Source organism: Oreochromis aureus, linkage group 3, assembly GCF_013358895.1.
Source record: "Oreochromis aureus strain Israel breed Guangdong linkage group 3, ZZ_aureus, whole genome shotgun sequence".
Taxonomy (NCBI): domain Eukaryota; kingdom Metazoa; phylum Chordata; class Actinopteri; order Cichliformes; family Cichlidae; genus Oreochromis; species Oreochromis aureus.
In genome coordinates, this window is record NC_052944.1 from 55,187,514 (window position 1) to 55,205,297 (window position 17,784).

The window sequence follows — 17,784 nt, forward strand, 5'->3', positions numbered from 1 at the left end:
TTGGTATGAATCATAGGGAGGCCGTTTTTTGCCTTGCACTCCGCAGACATGGGAATCTACCATAATCCTTTGTTTAAATTCAGAGTTGTAAAAAAACGAGCAGTGCCTAACTGGTCCGGGAGCTTGTCGACCTGGGGCATGGGGTAGGCATCAAACTCATCTACCACATCAAGAATGTATTGAATTCTAATTTTTGCCTTGGATCTCCACCCCTCCCCTGCAGCTAGTGTAATGGTTCAGTGGATCATTTCTTTACACAGTGGCCACATTAGTGCCAACCAAGAGATCTGCAGAAACTGTGTGATGCTATCATGTCAATATGGATGAAAATCTCAGAGGAATGTTTCCTGAACCATGAACCTGTCATGGTGCTGAGTCATTTTGACCCAGTGTTTTTGAGTTACTGTGTTATGGTGTTATTTTGTATTATGGTTGATTGTTTAAGGTTCCTTTCGTAACCCTGGGTTTATTCTATGTTTGCTTCTTGTAGGCTCCCCTTGTCTCTTTGTCCTCTGTGTCCCTCCCTGTGCGTCTGTGTTCGCGGGTGTTTGTGAGTTCTTTTGTCTGGTTTCCCATGTGTGACATCCCATGTTCCCCCTGCCTATCTTGTGTGTCCATATTTCCCAGCATGTCAGGTCTCTCTCTCCCTCTCATGCTCTCTCGGGTTCCCTCGCCCTTTCCCTCTTCATTGTGTTCTCCTCTCGCTCTTCCTTGCCCTCTTAGGAGTGTCTATGTTTTATTCCCCTGTTCACGTGTCCCTCTTGTGTTCCACCCATTCTCCCCAGTCGGTCATGTGTTTCATGTCTGCATGTCTGGTTGTCACAGTCTGTGTCTCACCATGTTTCCTGTTTTACTTTGACAGTCCGTGTCCTGGGTTTGTGTTTTCAGTTTTGCTTTCCTTCCCCTCTCAGGTCTAATTTGTGTCAGCTGTGTTGCCCATGTGTTTCCACCTCTCTCGTTACCCTTTTGTGTATTTAGGTCTGTCTACCTCTGTCCTGTGTCACATTCTCCTTCATGGCTGTGTGTTTCTCTGTGTGCCTCTCTGTGTGTTTAGTTCCTATATTTCCCAGTTTAGATTTTTAGTGTTTTTTCCATTTAGCAAACAAAGCTGTGCTTTGAGTTAATGTCCCACCTATAAGTCTGCATTTGGGCCCTATTACGCCTGCTGCACAGCCAGTTCGTGAAAGAATCAGAATGGACTAAAACTGTTCTGTTGGCAAAAGTGGGTCCAACATGAAACTAGCAAGGTGTATAGTACCTAATAAAGAAGCCACCAAGTGTATATGATAAATTAAAATGATTTTTGCCATGTCACAGTAACACTGTGTGCTGCATGATGAAGCCATTTGTTTCAGCTTCTTCAGAGTCAATCTGTATTGTTCTCAGACACTTTGGTTTTCTGAGGAGATTGCAGATATTTTAAAGAGGAAAGGGCTCCATTAACCTTTAAAGTAAATTTAGGCATAAAAAGGCATTATTTTATAGATGTTATTTCAAATTTAATGATTTTTTACATTTTATTTTTTTAAATCACAATATTTTTACAGAGACATCAGTAGAATTTCTTTCCCCCACATTTTATCTTATTAACTTTCTTTTGTTTTACAAAAAGATAAAAAACATTCAATATTTTTATCATTTTTTATTAGCATTTGCAACACACAACCAACCTCTATATTTCTTTAACACTGTTTGTGTGGGCCATAGTCATTAGTTTCTCTTATCATATAGCATCGCCATGGAGTACATTTCAGTATCAAAGATGAAAGTAAATGTTCATGTTTTACACTAAACTGATGTTTTTATTGCTTGTTGACACTAGATCAACACATTTTAAGCAGATATGGCAAATATCACACACACAAAAAAAAAACAAATCACTGGGCAGATCAATATAAGAATGAACTATGTCAGAATGGCCTTATTATATATGTAGTATCATTTACTGTCCTGTGAGAGACAATAGCTTCAATGAATTTCCCTGAGTGGGCTTAGTACCCCTAGAAGAGTATTAAATGTTCACTACTTTTGAGACATATCTCCGCAGCATACACCAACCTCAGTACAGGAAACATGAACCAGTCTACAAGCTGCATCAAACACAGCCTTAGTCTGAACTGGTTTGTTGCTCCGCCCACTGACAGTGAACTGAAAGAGTGAGGCTTGACTTGATGCAAAAGACACTCAGCTTCTTTGGAAACAGCTTTTGTAAAACTAGACGCTTGCATTAGCTCCTTAAACTTTTTAATTGATATTAAAATACTTTTAGTGGTAAAGAGACACCCCTGCTCACGACTGTTAAGTGTTCCATATACATCAAGACGACATGGAGATCAGAGCTCTCTGCATCAGACTGTGTAAGTACTTTCTGTATTTCTACATTATTATAAAATGTAGGTTATTCATACTGATTAAAAATATAACTGTTTAATTTTGTTTTATATTTTAGCTTAGGAAAATCGGTTATTGTATTTTTGTGGACATATGAGATGTAATAATCCTTTTAAACTTTTAGTACATTTAGAAATTTTACAGTACATGTTTTAGTTGATCTGTACCTCTTTAATCTCTCTGCAGTGATGACCATCATGATTCTGTTGGGTGTACAGGATCAGAAAGTTGGTGAGCACTAGCTGTTTAATCATCAATATCAAAGTTCACATTTTGGATAAGTAAGGAATTTAGCAGAAAAAACTGTTTCGGTGATATTTGTTATTGTTTTATTTGCTGTTATATTCGTTCACTGATTAAGTGCAATATGGCCTGGATCTTTCTTTTTTCTGTTTCAGATGCAGTTTCTCTTCGTGTTGTTCCAAACAGATTGCAGTTTTTTGAATACGAACCAGTGACATTTCACTGTGAAGGAGTCGATTATTGTGAAGTTTTGCATAAATTCAAAGGAAAAATAAAATCATGTAGTAAAACTAATAAGAGGACACCAACAGGATCATCCTGCTCCATTCAAGCTGTTTATGCAGACAACAGTGGAGAGTACTGGTATGAGCCTGAAGGCGGGAGAAGAAGCAACATTATCAGCCTCTCTGTCACTGGTATATTTGCAGAAACAAACATTTTATGACATTTATTTTAATCGATTGTATTTAATTATCAAATGCATGCCATTCAGCTGGTCCTGTGATCCTGGAGAGTCCTGCTGTTCCTGTGTTGATGGAAGAAACTGTGACTCTGAGCTGCAGAAACAAAACTCATTCCTCCAACTTCAACTCAGCTGAGTTCTATAAAAATAGACGTTCCATCCATAAAAGCTCCACAGGAAGCATGACCATCCAGACAGTTTTCAAGTCAGATGAAGGACATTACAAGTGTAGCATCTTAGGAGCTGGACAATCACCAGAGAGTTGGCTGAACGTCACAGGTGAGACACTGAGATGTTTTAAAATAAGGTTTACAGATAAACATTATATGAATGACAGCTGATTTGGAGGTGGCTGTTGCTCAGGAGGTAAGAGCAGGTTATCTTCTGATTGGAAGATTGGTGGTTTCATTCCTCCCTCCCACAGTCTGTATTTAAGTTGCTCTCCGATGCATGCATTGGAGTATGAATGGGTGTGTAAAGAATAGGAATGGGTATCGTTTAGGTTTTATCTGATACCAGTGCCAAACCGGTACTTTTGAAATGGTGCCGGTGCTTAAAGAATGGAGAACACAGACTTTGTCCTAAAACCTCTCATGTTTAGCTGTTTTCCACTTTTTCTTTGGTCATTTTAGCCTTTTTGGCCAGGGTGAAGGGAGCATCTGCCATCAAACAAGAAGACAGCCGCATGTAACTACGATGGTGTTTGCTAGTTCACCTTACATGCATTAATTTAATAACGTGGTTAGCCTACTCAATGTAAATTACACATGAACAACATTAAGCTACTCGCCCAGAGAAGAACAGCTGCTGCTGCCATCATCATAATTTCTGCTACGCTGACAGGGCTAGGGGCCAGGACTCTAGTCTTCGGGTTTTTGGGGGATGTTGCTAACTCCAGGTCCGATAACAGGCACTACACCTGTAGTACATATGGCGCATTTCTCGGTTTTAAAAAAACACCACTATGCGTTGCCAGGTGTTTCATCAGATTTGAGGTGTTACCTCCTTTGACAGTATCACAGTATCAGCTTAAAGCACTTGTTGCAGGCTGCTGGGTTTGCATCTTTTGCTGTGAAGTACAGCCAGACTTTTGACCGCTTCGCCTTGGGCATTTTTCATCTGTAGCTCTGCTCTAAAAGAACGTACGTACCTGGACCCGCCTACTATCCTTGGAAAGGTAAAATGATCCAAAGTGTATGACATCTCAGGGAAAAAAAGCACCAAAATAAAGCACCGAAATGTGCGCTGCTTTTCGGTCTGGTTACTACCGTTTATGTCAGAACCGGTGCCATACCGGTACCCATCCCTAGTAAAGAATAGGAGAAAGTGGTATGAAAGGGTGAATGTGGTATGTTGCATAAAGCTCCAGAAGAGTAGAAAAGTGATGTATAAAAATCAGTCAATTCACCTTTTTAAGCAATGCTGTAAAATCTGCTTCTATTGCCATTTTTTAAATACTGCTAACTTTCCAGCTTCAAAATCTAAATTGCAGATTTCAATAACTAAAACAGGTGTGGTGCTTTAGAAGCTTTAAGTTGATTGGAAAGATTTTTAATGTCATTATGAAGAAGCAAAAATTAACATTTGATGGTTTACCATTCTTGTCTCATTTAAACCTTCCTGTTTTTCTTACCATCATTTAGATTCTCAAAATAAAAATTACAAATCTAATCCAGACGAAGAGGCGTGCCATTTTTCTTCTGCTGCCACTCGGATCATTTCCACAATTTTAGTCAGTGCTCTGTTGGTGGCAGTGGGACTGTATCACATTTGCAAAGCTTGCTGTAAGAGAGGTAATGACAAATATTATTATTTATATTATTATTTAAAAACTTGATTTTTTTTAAATAAAAGTGAATCCCATAAACTAATTGGCTTGAACCAAGAAACCATTTATACCTGTCATATATGTTTAAAAAGCAATTTCAAAAAAACATTTTGTCATTTATTTCTTTAATCTTCATAGAGGCCGACACAGTGGATGCAGGCAGAGCAACATATGCTGCTGTAAGAGAGACGGGGGGTTCTTTATTCAACAACAGTAGCACAAAATTACTTCTGTGAAAAGGATTTTTTTTTTGTTTGTTTTCTCTTGTGGTGTTGTCTGTATCTTTGTTAGACGTGTATGTAATATTTATGAATATATAGATGCGAGCGATAATTTGAGCATCCAAAACTTACGCCTAACATCGAAACCACATTGATACAATTTTAAACCTCTTCTTTTAGACACGAACTGTCTCATACACATCAAAATGTGAAGTTCACCTTCAGACATGCATTCTGTTTCAAAATTAACTTTAAATGTAACCCAATTGTGTTCTTTTTTTTTTTTAACAATAACATTCAGTGACTAGCATTAATTGTCTCATAAAGTACACTACTGCAGGAGAAGAAAATGCAAAATAAGAATTTTACCATTTGACCATCAAAAACATCACCAAGTAATTGTTAATGATCTAAGACAAATACATTTTTTCAATGTAAAATTTCTTGTCTACCAATTCATTTGATCGTGGCATTTGTCCAAGCAGAAGCAGGAACCAGCAGAGCAATGTCTTCAGCAGGTCCCCGGCAACCCGTAGCAGTGGATCCCTTCTATTCTACTAAACAACAGGTAAAACTATGGCCTTATGTGCTGCATTCACACAATCTGTTATGGATAATAGAGATCTATAAGTTAAGAATTGGTACAATTGACAACTTCATACATGGAATATTTACACTTTTTCACACATATCACTCACTCCTAGATTTGCATGTGTAAAATGCTGATTTCACTAATGTTTTACACTGAACCAAGGGCGTAGATTTGGCATGGACGGAAGGGACATGTCCCCACCAATATCCAGCGATTATTGAATTGTCCCCACCAATAATTTGATCTCTTTGAGTAAAGAAAAACAAACCCGATAGAAAGAAAAATAAAAACGATCTGTCAACGTCTCATTCACCTAGCGGCGCACAAAGAGTTAAATTACATTCTCTACTGGAGTCCTACGTCATGTGACAAATATGGCCAATGTGATTGGCTGTGCCTTTCAGGGAGCTCTGTTTAGTTTTAGCAGCGGCAAGCCTGCGCTGTGAGGACCTGCAAGGAGGAGAGGAGGATGGCAGCAAAAAGGAAGAACCTGGTTATAAGAAAGTATTTTTCAAAGAGACCTGTAAGTCACTTAAAGTCAAGATAACTCATAAAATGTGTCCGTCATAATAACGTTACAGGCAATACCAGGCCATACATGCCAACCCTCACGATTTTCCGGGAGATCCCGAATTTCAGTGCCCTCCTCCCAAAAATCTCCCACAGCCACCATTCTCCCCAATTTCTCCCTTTTTTCCACGTGGACAACAAAATTGAAAAACCATATCCCAGCTTGGCCCAGTCAATTCCAGTTTCCAACAATGGCTACTACTACTGCAGCTACTTAGTTTTAATATTACTCTTATTACTCTTTCTTAAAATAAACTTTTAAGATATTTTCAGGCGAAAATGTAACTGTGTAAACTTCAAATATATGTGTTATTGTACTTACATTATAATCAATCAGCTTCCTTTTGTCTACTTAAAATATGTTTACAGAACTATTTTTGTATTTGTTGCAATTGCAGCTGTCCTCTTGGCCAGATTACTCTTAAGAGAGACCTTTTTAAAGTAAACAAGAAGATTTTTAACTGCATAAATAAAGGATACATAAAAGTCACTGCCAAAAACTGATTGCGGCTTCTACCTTGTTACCGGAATGTTGTTTGTTGCTCAAGATGACTTGATATAATTCATGAGGGATATATTTGACATAGGTTTCAGATATTATAGACCAACAAGTTATTCATAGCAGTTTAAATACAAGCAATCAGTTTTTGGCAGACAATCACTTTTTGGCACAACACCTGGTCCTCAGGTGGACGCAACCTCTGAATTTGGACACCCCCGGCCTGTTTCTGGCCGGACAGTAATAACGGTGACATTTTACTCATTTTATCCGACAAATAAACATTGTAACATTCAAGTTGTGTATACATATATATATGTGTGTGTATAGATATATATATATATATAGATATATCTATCTATATAGATATATATATGCCACTCCCCCGCCGCCACCCCCCCCCCCCAACAGCCTTTTTGAATGTCTCCCTAATTCTGAGGTCTCAAGGTTGGCAAGTATGTGCTAGGCTTTGGCCCACATCAGTCTAAAATTGTATGTAACCATGAATAACGTGTTGCTGTATGTCCACCAGGAGAGACTGGACAGTATGGATGTAAAACCAATATGCCATCAGTTTATCTCAGTTAACGAGAGGAGAAGGCATGTGTTTGGCTCCTTCACATAGTGGACATTGAGTTGTTGTGTGGGACACCAGTAGTCCATGTCTGTTGCTGTAACAGTAGTTCATGTTTAGAATAAAAAATCCCAGCTCACTGATTTGATAGGAGCAATAGTGCCTAAAATGTTGCATAATTTTGCTGAGAGATCTTTTACTTTGTGGTAATCTTAGATGAGTAGTTTTATGGACAAAAACCAGCAGGTCATTCAGTGTTCCCTTTGTACTAATGTATAAGATGTTGGTGTACTGTAACTGAAGTAATGTTGTTAAGTCCTTAAAGTCATATTCTTTTATTGTCATGACTGTATTTGAAGCTATTTTTATTTTTGTATGATACCTGATTTATATGGAATATGGCTGAAGTAAACTAAAGTCTAAAATACTTAGTCAGTCATTTCTTTAATAGTAACTTAACATTATATAATTCACATATAAAACTATGAATTGTAATTTTAAATGGTTTCAAAGCATGTAGAATAGCATATGTAGGCAAGTATATTTCTCCTTTTGTTATCAAGAAGCAAAGACAAAAAGGAAAAAAAAAAGAAACAGGGCAGGGTTCGGTGGTTGAATCATCCGTCCCCACCAATGCCAAAACCAAATCTACGCCCTTGCACTGAACATACTTGTTTGGGAACTACTCAAAGAAGTGAATATTGGTGTGGAATATGCACCATAGTCATTTTTTCTTGTCTATATTGTACATGTATGAGCAAAGAAGGTGGCGCGCACAGATGCAGTGGCTCACTTCTCCTCACGTTTGGTGCTTAGTTTTTTACTTTTTATACAGGTATATGTGTAGGTGCATGTGTTTTCTATTACTATACATCGAGTAGAGTCCACTTACAGTCGCCAAGACCTTCTGAATTTGGAATTACGCTGTGCAATGAATATTACGTCAGACTATCACCAATTCCACAGCATTCCGGAGGAAATAATAAGAACACCAGGGTCTCCGTGATTGGTTCTTCCCAGCGGCAAGACAAAGAAGAAATATAACAAATATAAACAGAGGAGGCAAAAGTGTGGCTGCGGGGTAAGCCTGCTAGCATGGCTAAAGAAACAACCATTTAAGCCACTGCTTTCGAGTATCTTTCTCTTGAACGTCATGTCCATAACCAACAGAATTGACAAACTGAGATTACAGATTGCAGTCAAGTATGTACAGGACAGCAGCATTGTACAGAGACTTGGCTGCAGCCATCAATTCTGGACTCGGCTATTGAGCTAGCAGGTTACAGTTCCGAAACAGTCTTGGGGGCGGGGTGCAGTTAGCCACTACTTCTACCTTGCTAGGGTCTGTGCAAACACCCTGCTCAGAGATGACGTGGCCCAAGTAGTGAACCTCCCGCTGGAAAAAGGGACATTCGGCAAGCTTTGCATTTGAACCCTCCTGCTGGAGCCGAAATAGCACCACATACAGTCACTCAAGAGGTTGCTGTACTGTTGATGAGAAGATTACAATGTCATCAAGATAGAGAAGCAGAGACTGGCATTGTTGATTACCAAAACTGTGTTGCATTAGTCTCCGGAAGGTGCTAGGGGCATTAAAGAGCCTAAACAGCATTTGGTTACATTCAAATAACCCTAAGGGAGTGCAGAACGCAGTCTTGGGCCTATCCTCTTCCGTAACTGGGACCTGATTGTAGCCACTGGCTAAATCCATGGTGGAAAATCAACGGGCACCAGTCAGTGCATCTAGGGATTCCTTAATGCGCAGCAGGCGGAATGCATCTTTCCTTGTCTTGCACGGGCTGCCATTCTTTTTCTTAGCGAGCACAATGAGGGGCTGCTACTCTCTCTAATCATCTGAGCCCCTAGTAACTGGTTAATCTGCTCTTTCACAACCTCATATTCAGAAGGGGGGATGCGCCTATGACACTCTCTTACTATGAAGTTACTGCAACCCAAGTCAGTATCATAAGCAGAAAAGACCGAGGTGTATTTCTTAAGGAGAGACCTCACCTGCCCCTGTTCCTCTGCTGACAGTTTAGACCAGGGGTGGCAACCTTTCTGATGATGAGTGCCATCTAAAATTTCAATGTGCCACATGATTGCATTAGCGATATATTTAATAACACTCTATATTAATAGTTACACACTATATAAAACGACTTTATAGAATTATATTTGTTCACAGATGTTGGCAGCTATCAGCAAAAAGTTATCAGCTATTTTGAAACAAAAAAAGACAACTTTTGTCCATAACAAGAACTCCATAACAGCAAATGAACTGTACAACAGAAAATGCAAATGCTATTTATGGTCTTCTCACAACAATGATAAGAAAAATAAACTGTTTTTCTTATCAGTTTCTTACCCAGTTTATTTTTACACATGTTGATGTGATCTCTGGTCTCCCACTCAGAGACACAGGTCTCCGAGTGTCCAGCATTCAGACGGCAATTCCTTCATCTCACTCAACTCAGACAGATGGGTGGACTGGGCTATTCCAGAAGGACAGCTATGGACCCCATACTGAATGCCATAGACAGAAGGGACAGAATTGCTTCTGCCTATGCTTCTTATCAGCCACGGACAAATGATGTCCCCTTGCACAACATTATATTTCCTCCAACCGTTCATTCAACCCTTTACCTGACTTTCCTCTAAACATAGGGCATTTCCTGTCACGGAGCACAAAAACTAGTCCCTCTGCTACAGATACACTAGCAATTGGAGGGTTAACAGATGACGTAGTGGAAGTAGAAGGTGTAGCGCTAGTACCTGACCCAACAGCCCTCTCCTGACGCAGCCTCTCATTGTCTGCTTTAAGCTGTGCAATCAAATCCCTGAGTTCCTGCAACTCTTCCTCCATCTCTGTAAGACAGCTGTGGAATCCCACACCAAATTAGCTGCTGCTTTGCCTTTATCCTGTACAGAACAAATTAAAAGAAACAGTTTATGTTACACCAGATAACAATAAAACAAAGGAACACACGTCTCTGATTTTAAAGAGTATCTCTTTAAACAAACGCTAAGTTTGTGACAGCAGGAGGTGGGGATGGAATAAATACTCTTCACAGTTTAACAGACAACGCTACCCTGGGAATTTCACCCAGAGAATACTGGACAGAAGTCAGACTAATTACCAGGAAGACACTCAGATCCATTATACTCACTACAGAGACGTGGTTCAATGATAAAACAGATTGACAATTCATTAATAATTATTTAAAACAACTTATAAAAGAACAAGCAGACATATCAGTATACAAGTTATCTAAAAAGTATTCACAGTGAATGCTTACCAGTGTGACGGGGACAGGGATGCCACACACAGAAACAATGAAAAAAACAATGACAACCCAATGGTAATACTCAAAGGATCCCACCACCAAGGCACCTCAGTCTCCTCCATGTCAGGCCCACTGCATCAGAATAAAAGAAACAAAGAAAATTATAATATATATTTTTTTAAAAACTAATATGCAAACACTAGGGTTAGCCCAACTGCGTGAATAAACTGGTGATCCGCAGCTAGAAAAAGGGCCTCCCACCAGTGGTGTCAAAAAAACAAAATTACAAATCAAGACAACAGAGAGCCAGGCATTCAACAAACTAAATTAAATCTTGGATGTGGCGCAGACAGCCTGCAACTCCGGGGGAGTTCAGGTGACCGAAAGGAGATGACAACAGGTACGCGATTCAGGCATGCTCAGATGGCCTCTACTATTTATATTAGTGCCCCCTAAAGCGCCTGACTAAAAGTAGGATCAGCCAGAACATAATATTCATTCTGCTACACTCCCATATATTAACTTCTGTGTGAAGAGTGTCACTGTGGACAAAAGTCTCTGGGTGTATTCCAACCAGAAACCATGAATGACTAAAAAGGTCCAGGTCCTGCTGAAGCAACGTGATGCCACTTTTACATCCGGTGATGGTATGCAGTTTAGTGCAGCCAGATCTGAGATGAACAGAGGTATCAGAGAGGCCATGGCAGCGTACAAGAGGAGCATTGAAGATCACTTCAGCAACCACAACTCACAACAGGTATGGCAGGGAGTTCAGCACTTAGCCAACTACAAACCTTGCAATACCATGTTGACTAAATGGCAACGCTATGCTTGCGGAGGAGTTGAACTGCTTCTTTGCACACTTTGAGGTGAAGGGGCCAGAGGCAGCCAAAGCGGACCAACATTAGCAGCCTCAACAACTACCAACCAGTTTCGAGAGTGTTTCGAGAAACCGGTCCGACGTGACATCACGTCCTGCCTGCCACCCACACTCGACCCACTCCAGTTCGCATACAAAGCTATCAGATAAACTGAAAATGCCATTGCACACCACCATCTCTCACCTGGAACAACAGGGGCATTACACCAGGCTTCTCTTTGTTGACTTTAGCTCTGCTTTTAATACGATACTCCCGAACAGACTAATAGTGAAACTGCTGGATATTGGACTTCCTTCTACCACCTGCTGCTGGGTCCGAGACTTCCTCTCAGACTATGCCTTAACCCCGACTCTCCACAAGGTGGTGTACTGAGGGCTGGGGAAAGATAAGTCCCCTACTGTACACTCTGTACACACATGACTGTGTTAATTCCCAATGTAACAACCCTTATTGTGTTATAGCACCACTAGGGAGGGTTGCCCTACTATTGTAGTAGTTGGGGGAGTCTCCTAGTGGGTGTGTGAGTATAGCGTGGCAGCCATTACATGCTGCTCGTGTTCTGTTCTCAGGAGAGACCTCACCATTGTAACGGCCTGGCGCCGACGACTACCGAGCCCCGCACATGTATGTACGGACAGAGTAGAGCCGTGGAGACCTGGCTTGTATGGTCTTATGTTGCTGACAACGAATAAAGGTCTGTTGTTTAATTTAACTGACTGGTTTCGAGTTATCCGGCTAACCTCCACACCACATGCCCGCTGGACCTGCTAGCCTCTCCTTCCTCGCCAGACTGCTGTTACACCACCCAGACAACACAGTCGTTAACTTTGCAGATGATGCCACCATGGTGGGGATCATCTCTGGGGCAGACGAGACGGCATACAGAGCTGAAGTTTAGAGGCTGTCAGACTGTTGTGTAGACAACAACCTGGACCTCAATACCACCAAGAAAAAAGAACTGGTAGTCGACTTCAGAAGGTGGAAGTATGAACTGCAGCTTTTAAGCATCAACAGAGAGTCTGTGTTAAGGGTGTCCAGTTTTAAGTTCCTGGGTGTGCACATAGACACAGACCTCCAATGGAGCTCAAACACCTCAGCGGTTTTAAAGAAGGCCCAACAGCGTCTCCACTTTCTGAGAATCCTCAGAAAAATGGACCTGAAGAAGGAGCTGCTGATCGTCTTCTACTGCTGCTCCATTGAAAGGGTGCTGACATATTGCATCTGTGTGTGGTTCTCCAGCTGCACCACTGCACACAAAAAAGCACTTGAGACAGTCATTAACATGGCCCAAAAAATCACTGGACATCCTCTTCCCTCCCTGAAGGACCTGTACAGCACTCGTTGTCTCAAGAGGGCACGCAGCATCCTACTGGACTGTACACACCCAGGACGTCAGGTTTAAGCTGCTGCTGTCTGGCAGGAGATTAAGGCTGCTGAGGTCTCAGACGAAGAGACTCAAGGACAGCTTTTACAAGAGGGCAATAGACCTAATCAATGCTAACAGCTTACCTGATTGGCTACCTCCTTGGACGTTTTGGGGCGGTAACAACAATAACAATAATAATATTTATATTTACAACAAGGTGGAATAATGATCATGATAGCAATAATAACAATCAGCAATACACATGCAATTCTTCTTCTTTTTATTAATTAAATAAAGTTACTGTGTTGTGTTGTGTTGTACGTAGTGCCAACTTGGGACAGTATTCCAGTTTCATTGTACTATGTATGACTGTGTAATGACAATAAAGAGTTTTCTTTATTATCTTTATTATTACTATCTTACATTTTTTCTTCTACACTTCTTTTGTGTGTCTCACAGGTTGCAGAGAGAGAGCTGACTGAAGAAATAATCACATCTGAAGGAGAGTGAAAACAAAAATATAACTCAGTTTTATCACATATTTTAGTAATTAACCAAGTTGTACATTGTCATCTCAGTTTGGTCTACATGTCTATAAATTGTTATAGGTTTTCTTTTTTCTGTCATATACAGCTATTTGCCATTCCTGTGTGGTCATAAGTATATGTAAACCTTCGCTTGAATACAAGCAAAGGTACCAGCTTGATATTTAGAAGTTGAAGTTTAACCAACGTGTTCGATCATTCCATTTTTACACATGTATGAATGCTGTTAAAATAAAAGTGGTGCTGCAGCTTTTAACAGCACCCACTGTGGTCAACTGCAAATGCCAAAGTGTCACATTACTTATTATACAACAGACCCACCGAGGTTGTGGTCAGCAATGAAATATAACTGCCAAGTCTGATACTGAGCATGACTTTAACTGACTTTAAGTGTGGTCTATTACCCAGACAAAATAAGTGGTGTCTTATTTCATTCTAAAACCTCTCTTAAATAAAGCCAAAGAAAATGATCTGAATTTCTACTTTACATTTGGTCAGACTGTGTGAAAAGCATAAATCAGGAGCTCTATATTTGCACTTTTGTGCAAATATAATGTGTCTTCAATTTAAAGATATAATTAATGCATTTATGAATTACTTAAATGTGCAATTAATTTAAAAAAATCCACATGCTCTACATACATAATGCAAGTAGGCAAATAGAGTTGATTTTTTTCTTTTTTTTTAAGCTTTAATCTCAGCTGTTGGCAGTAGTCAAAAATAACAATGTCTCTACAGGGGTAACTTGTAATTACGTCTTGATGCTTGCTCAATCATCCAGGTAAGTAGATCCCAAAAGATGGACTCAGTTTATCTGGATGTAGTGTTTTCAGTGGGAGAAATGTTTCTTCACTCATCCAAGCAACTTCTTCAGTCTCAGCTGACTGTAGGTTTCCCCAAAATTATAAACAGTACAATGCACAATGCCTGAAACTAGCACCACTGGCAAACAATAGGCTGTGATGCCAGTTTCTTGATCATTAATATGTTAATTTTCACGACTACTGATCAACAACCACTGATCAAAGACCATTAATCAATGACCATTGATCAGTGGCCATTTATATCATTCAAGGGAGTTGGGGAATCCTCAAAAATACATAGAACCAGCTGCTTAATGAACGGGTGAGACAAAAAAATGTTTCCATCGATGTGCAGAGAGGTGCGGATCTGACAGAGACTTAGAATGCTTCTAGATGAGAATACTCCTCAAAAGGTATTTGAATTGAGTGAGAAGGCTCATTTAGCAGTCCATGATACAGTAAGTCTAAAACCAGGCAACAAAGGATAGTTTGAATTACTTGTTGTGCTTTGGAAACCACAGCAAAATACAGAAAATGTCTGCTCATTCCACATATTTCACATACAAGGGTCAGTACTAGAGGCAGAAATGTGTATGCCACGGTTCCCTAGTTTCACCCCTTCTGCCCACCTTTACATGGAAGAAGTTGAAAAGAGGGCTCTGTTATCTACCCTGGAACACCACCAAGTCATTGGTTCAGGTATGTGGATGACACCTGTGTGAAAATCAAATCTCAGGACATACCACAATTTGCTGATCACATTAACTCGGTGGACCAACATAGCAAATTCTCCAGTGAAGATAAGAAAAGTGTCAGGTTAGTCTTCGTAGACTATGAGATTTCCATCAGTAATAGGGGACATTTCAAAATTGTCTGAATCAAAGCATACGGATCATTATTTAAGGTTTGACTCTCATTATCCACTGGAGCACAAACTGGGTCTCATCAGGACGCTACAACACAGAGCAAACACCATCCCCACAGACACAGCGGCCAGGGAGGCAGAAGAACATCACATCAAGAAGTGCCCTGAGTAATTGTGGTTATCCCAGCTAAACATTTATCAAAGCTGGGAAGGCACCAAAAGAAAGCTCCAGGCGATTCACAAAAGAAGAAGGACAACTGCTGCAAAAACCCTTAATGATCCCTTATCTGTCAAGAATATCAGAACAGTTAAGAATCTTTTTCTCTAAACACAACATCTCTGTGACTTTCAAACCCCAAAACACGCTGCATCAAAATTTGTTCCACTCCAAAGATCGGGTCCCCCGACACAAACAGAGTAACATAGTGTACACTGTTAAGTGCCTCGAGGATTGCCAGGATTTATACATCAATGGTCATGACAATTTGCATATTAATAAAGATACTGACCTAACAGCCCATTGTTCACCAGAGGTAGTAGTTTTAGTCATTGAGCAAAGGTTGGGGAAACCTGCAGTCAGTTGAGGGTGTAGAAATCACTTGGATGGATGACAAAACATTTCTCCCATTGAAGATGCTATGTCCAGATGAACAGAACAGAACTTTTATAGGATACAGCAGTTTCTGTAGTAAAAATCTACACTGAAACTTTTTTCTTTTGTTAGAGATGCAGGTTCTGGTAATACTGTTCCAAACAGACTGCAGTTCTTTGAATATGAAGCAGTAAAATTTCTGTTACTTTCAGTATAGTCAAAAATTTGAGAAGATCAACTCTTCTCTCTTTTCAAACTGTTCATTTAGACACTCAAATGTGAATTCAACAACAAATCCAAACAGTCACAAATGGTGAGCTATTCCTCCTCTGCTGCCACACCTTGGATCACTAACATTATCTTACTTAGTACTCTGTTGGTAGTGACAGTGGGACTGTATTATTTTAGGTTAGTGTGACAGAGGTAAAGAAAACTCTGATATTACTTTGGTTATCTGTCCCTTCACTTCCACTGTTTTTCTCGATCCAATGAATATAGACTTTCTTCTAGACCCATTTACTACTGCTCAGCCCAGGCTGATACTCACCCACAAGGTGAGCCTCATTGTAATTAAAAGCTATTTAATGGTGGCATTGAGATTAAGCAACAGGAGACACATTACCTAGCAATTTGAAAGAATCATCGATGCTCTTCCTGATGCAGCTGGTCACAGATGATCTGTAGTTCTACCAAGTTGGTGTGGTTCAATTCGCCTTTTCACTGTAGGGTCCCTTCATTCTTCACATATCTGTATCGAGCTGAGTGTAAATTCAGGAGCTTAATGTGTATTGTACAAGCACACACACTTGTTAGCAGGGCAAAGCTATGCCCACAAACGGCAGCGTAGAAAATCTAGGCAGCTACTCAGTGTCTGAGCAACCAATCAGAGAGCTCTTTACGTCGCACCACATGGCTAGTTTGTATTGCTTTGGGATGTGAGATAGCTAAACCAGCAGTTAATCCAATAGCTAATATAATTTTAATGTCAGAACTAAATCTTTGATTTTTGAAATCATTGACTTATTTCTCTTTTTAAATTGTGTTTTAAAAATGATTTTGAAAATCTACTATTTAAATTTTTAAAATAATAGATTTTTGATCTTGAAATTAGAAACTGGTTTTTGAAATGAGGTTTTTATTGAGAGTTTATTTCTTTTTTGTGAAATTAATTTTCGAAAGTATTTATTGATGTATTAATAATTCATTTTGAAAAATAGTGTTTTTATTTAAAATTGAATTATTAAATAATAAATTACTTTAGCACTGTTTGGGTAAATAAAATAATTTTAAAAACATAATTTTGTAAATCAATTTACGAATGCATAATTTGTTGTACCATTCATTATTTAAGAACAGCGTTCTTTATTTCCATGCATGTGGGACTTGTGGTCCGCCAAAGTGGTGAATGTATGACTATTTGTAAATGAAGACAGTACTGTACATAATTAACTAGGGTGAACATGGATAATCGTATTAAGCATTTCAAAGTGTATCCAGACATTTATACAAAATGTGTACAACACAGAAAGTTCACTCTGTCTCACAATGTAATTTCTGTTTTCTCTGCATCCTATCACACAGAGACTCAGAGAGACCACAGCCATCATATTCATCTCGTCTTATGAACTTTTTTCACTATCATGATGTTGGCTTTGGTCCTGCTTTTTGTGGGACGTCGTCACTTTAGGAAAATCAGAGCTATAGCTATCCCATGCTTGCCAGGCTATAAATGTCATTGTGAGATGAGAGAATATTTGAGAATAAAAACATCATATATGTAAATACAATTTTTAAAACAGACACCATAAGTCTGACAAATATCTGCAAAGTCACAATTGTATTGCTACTTGTCTATTAATAAACTTTGTGGTGTGTTTGTGGATACTCGTGTGACCTATGATTTTCTGCGTACTGATATGTCTCTCTTTTTACCTGATTGTATTTTGCTTAAAAAAAATCAATACAGAAAACAAAGATTTTATTATGTACCTTAATAATTGGCCATAAAATACAAGACACATATCAAACACATATATATATCACGTTGGACATGACAGTAGATCATTT

The 17,784-nt window shown here is 39.4% G+C and overlaps 1 protein-coding gene and 1 long non-coding RNA gene across 2 annotated transcripts; one reads left to right on the forward strand and one right to left on the reverse strand.

The window, feature by feature from the left end:
* Positions 1–1,702: 1,702 nt before the first annotated feature.
* On the forward strand, positions 1,703–13,629 carry LOC120439035 (low affinity immunoglobulin gamma Fc region receptor II-like). Its single transcript, XM_039609690.1, has 8 exons — positions 1,703–2,357; positions 2,578–2,622; positions 2,790–3,050; positions 3,128–3,376; positions 4,741–4,890; positions 5,064–5,104; positions 5,632–5,714; positions 13,372–13,629. The coding sequence occupies exons 1-7, from the start codon at positions 2,327–2,329 to the stop codon at positions 5,680–5,682; spliced, it is 828 nt and encodes a 275-aa protein (XP_039465624.1). The 5' UTR covers positions 1,703–2,326; the 3' UTR covers positions 5,683–5,714; positions 13,372–13,629.
* LOC120439036 lies at positions 4,744–16,475 on the reverse strand. The gene is made up of 4 exons (XR_005612332.1): positions 16,340–16,475; positions 10,678–10,797; positions 10,154–10,300; positions 4,744–4,879 (listed from the first exon to the last, which is right to left on the reverse strand). It is a non-coding gene; the product is annotated as an uncharacterized LOC120439036 (long non-coding RNA).
* Between the last annotated feature and the right edge of the window lie 1,309 nt (positions 16,476–17,784).

Excerpts from the sequence above, each read along its gene's own strand:
- LOC120439035 (XM_039609690.1), top strand. The coding sequence starts at position 2,327 with ATGGAGATCAGAGCTCTCTGCATCAGACTGT. Across the intron at positions 4,891-5,063 it reads CAAAGCTTGCTGTAAGAGAG|AGGCCGACACAGTGGATGCA; the intron begins GTAATGACAAAT and ends TAATCTTCATAG. Across the intron at positions 5,105-5,631 it reads GCAGAGCAACATATGCTGCT|AAGCAGGAACCAGCAGAGCA; the intron begins GTAAGAGAGACG and ends TTGTCCAAGCAG.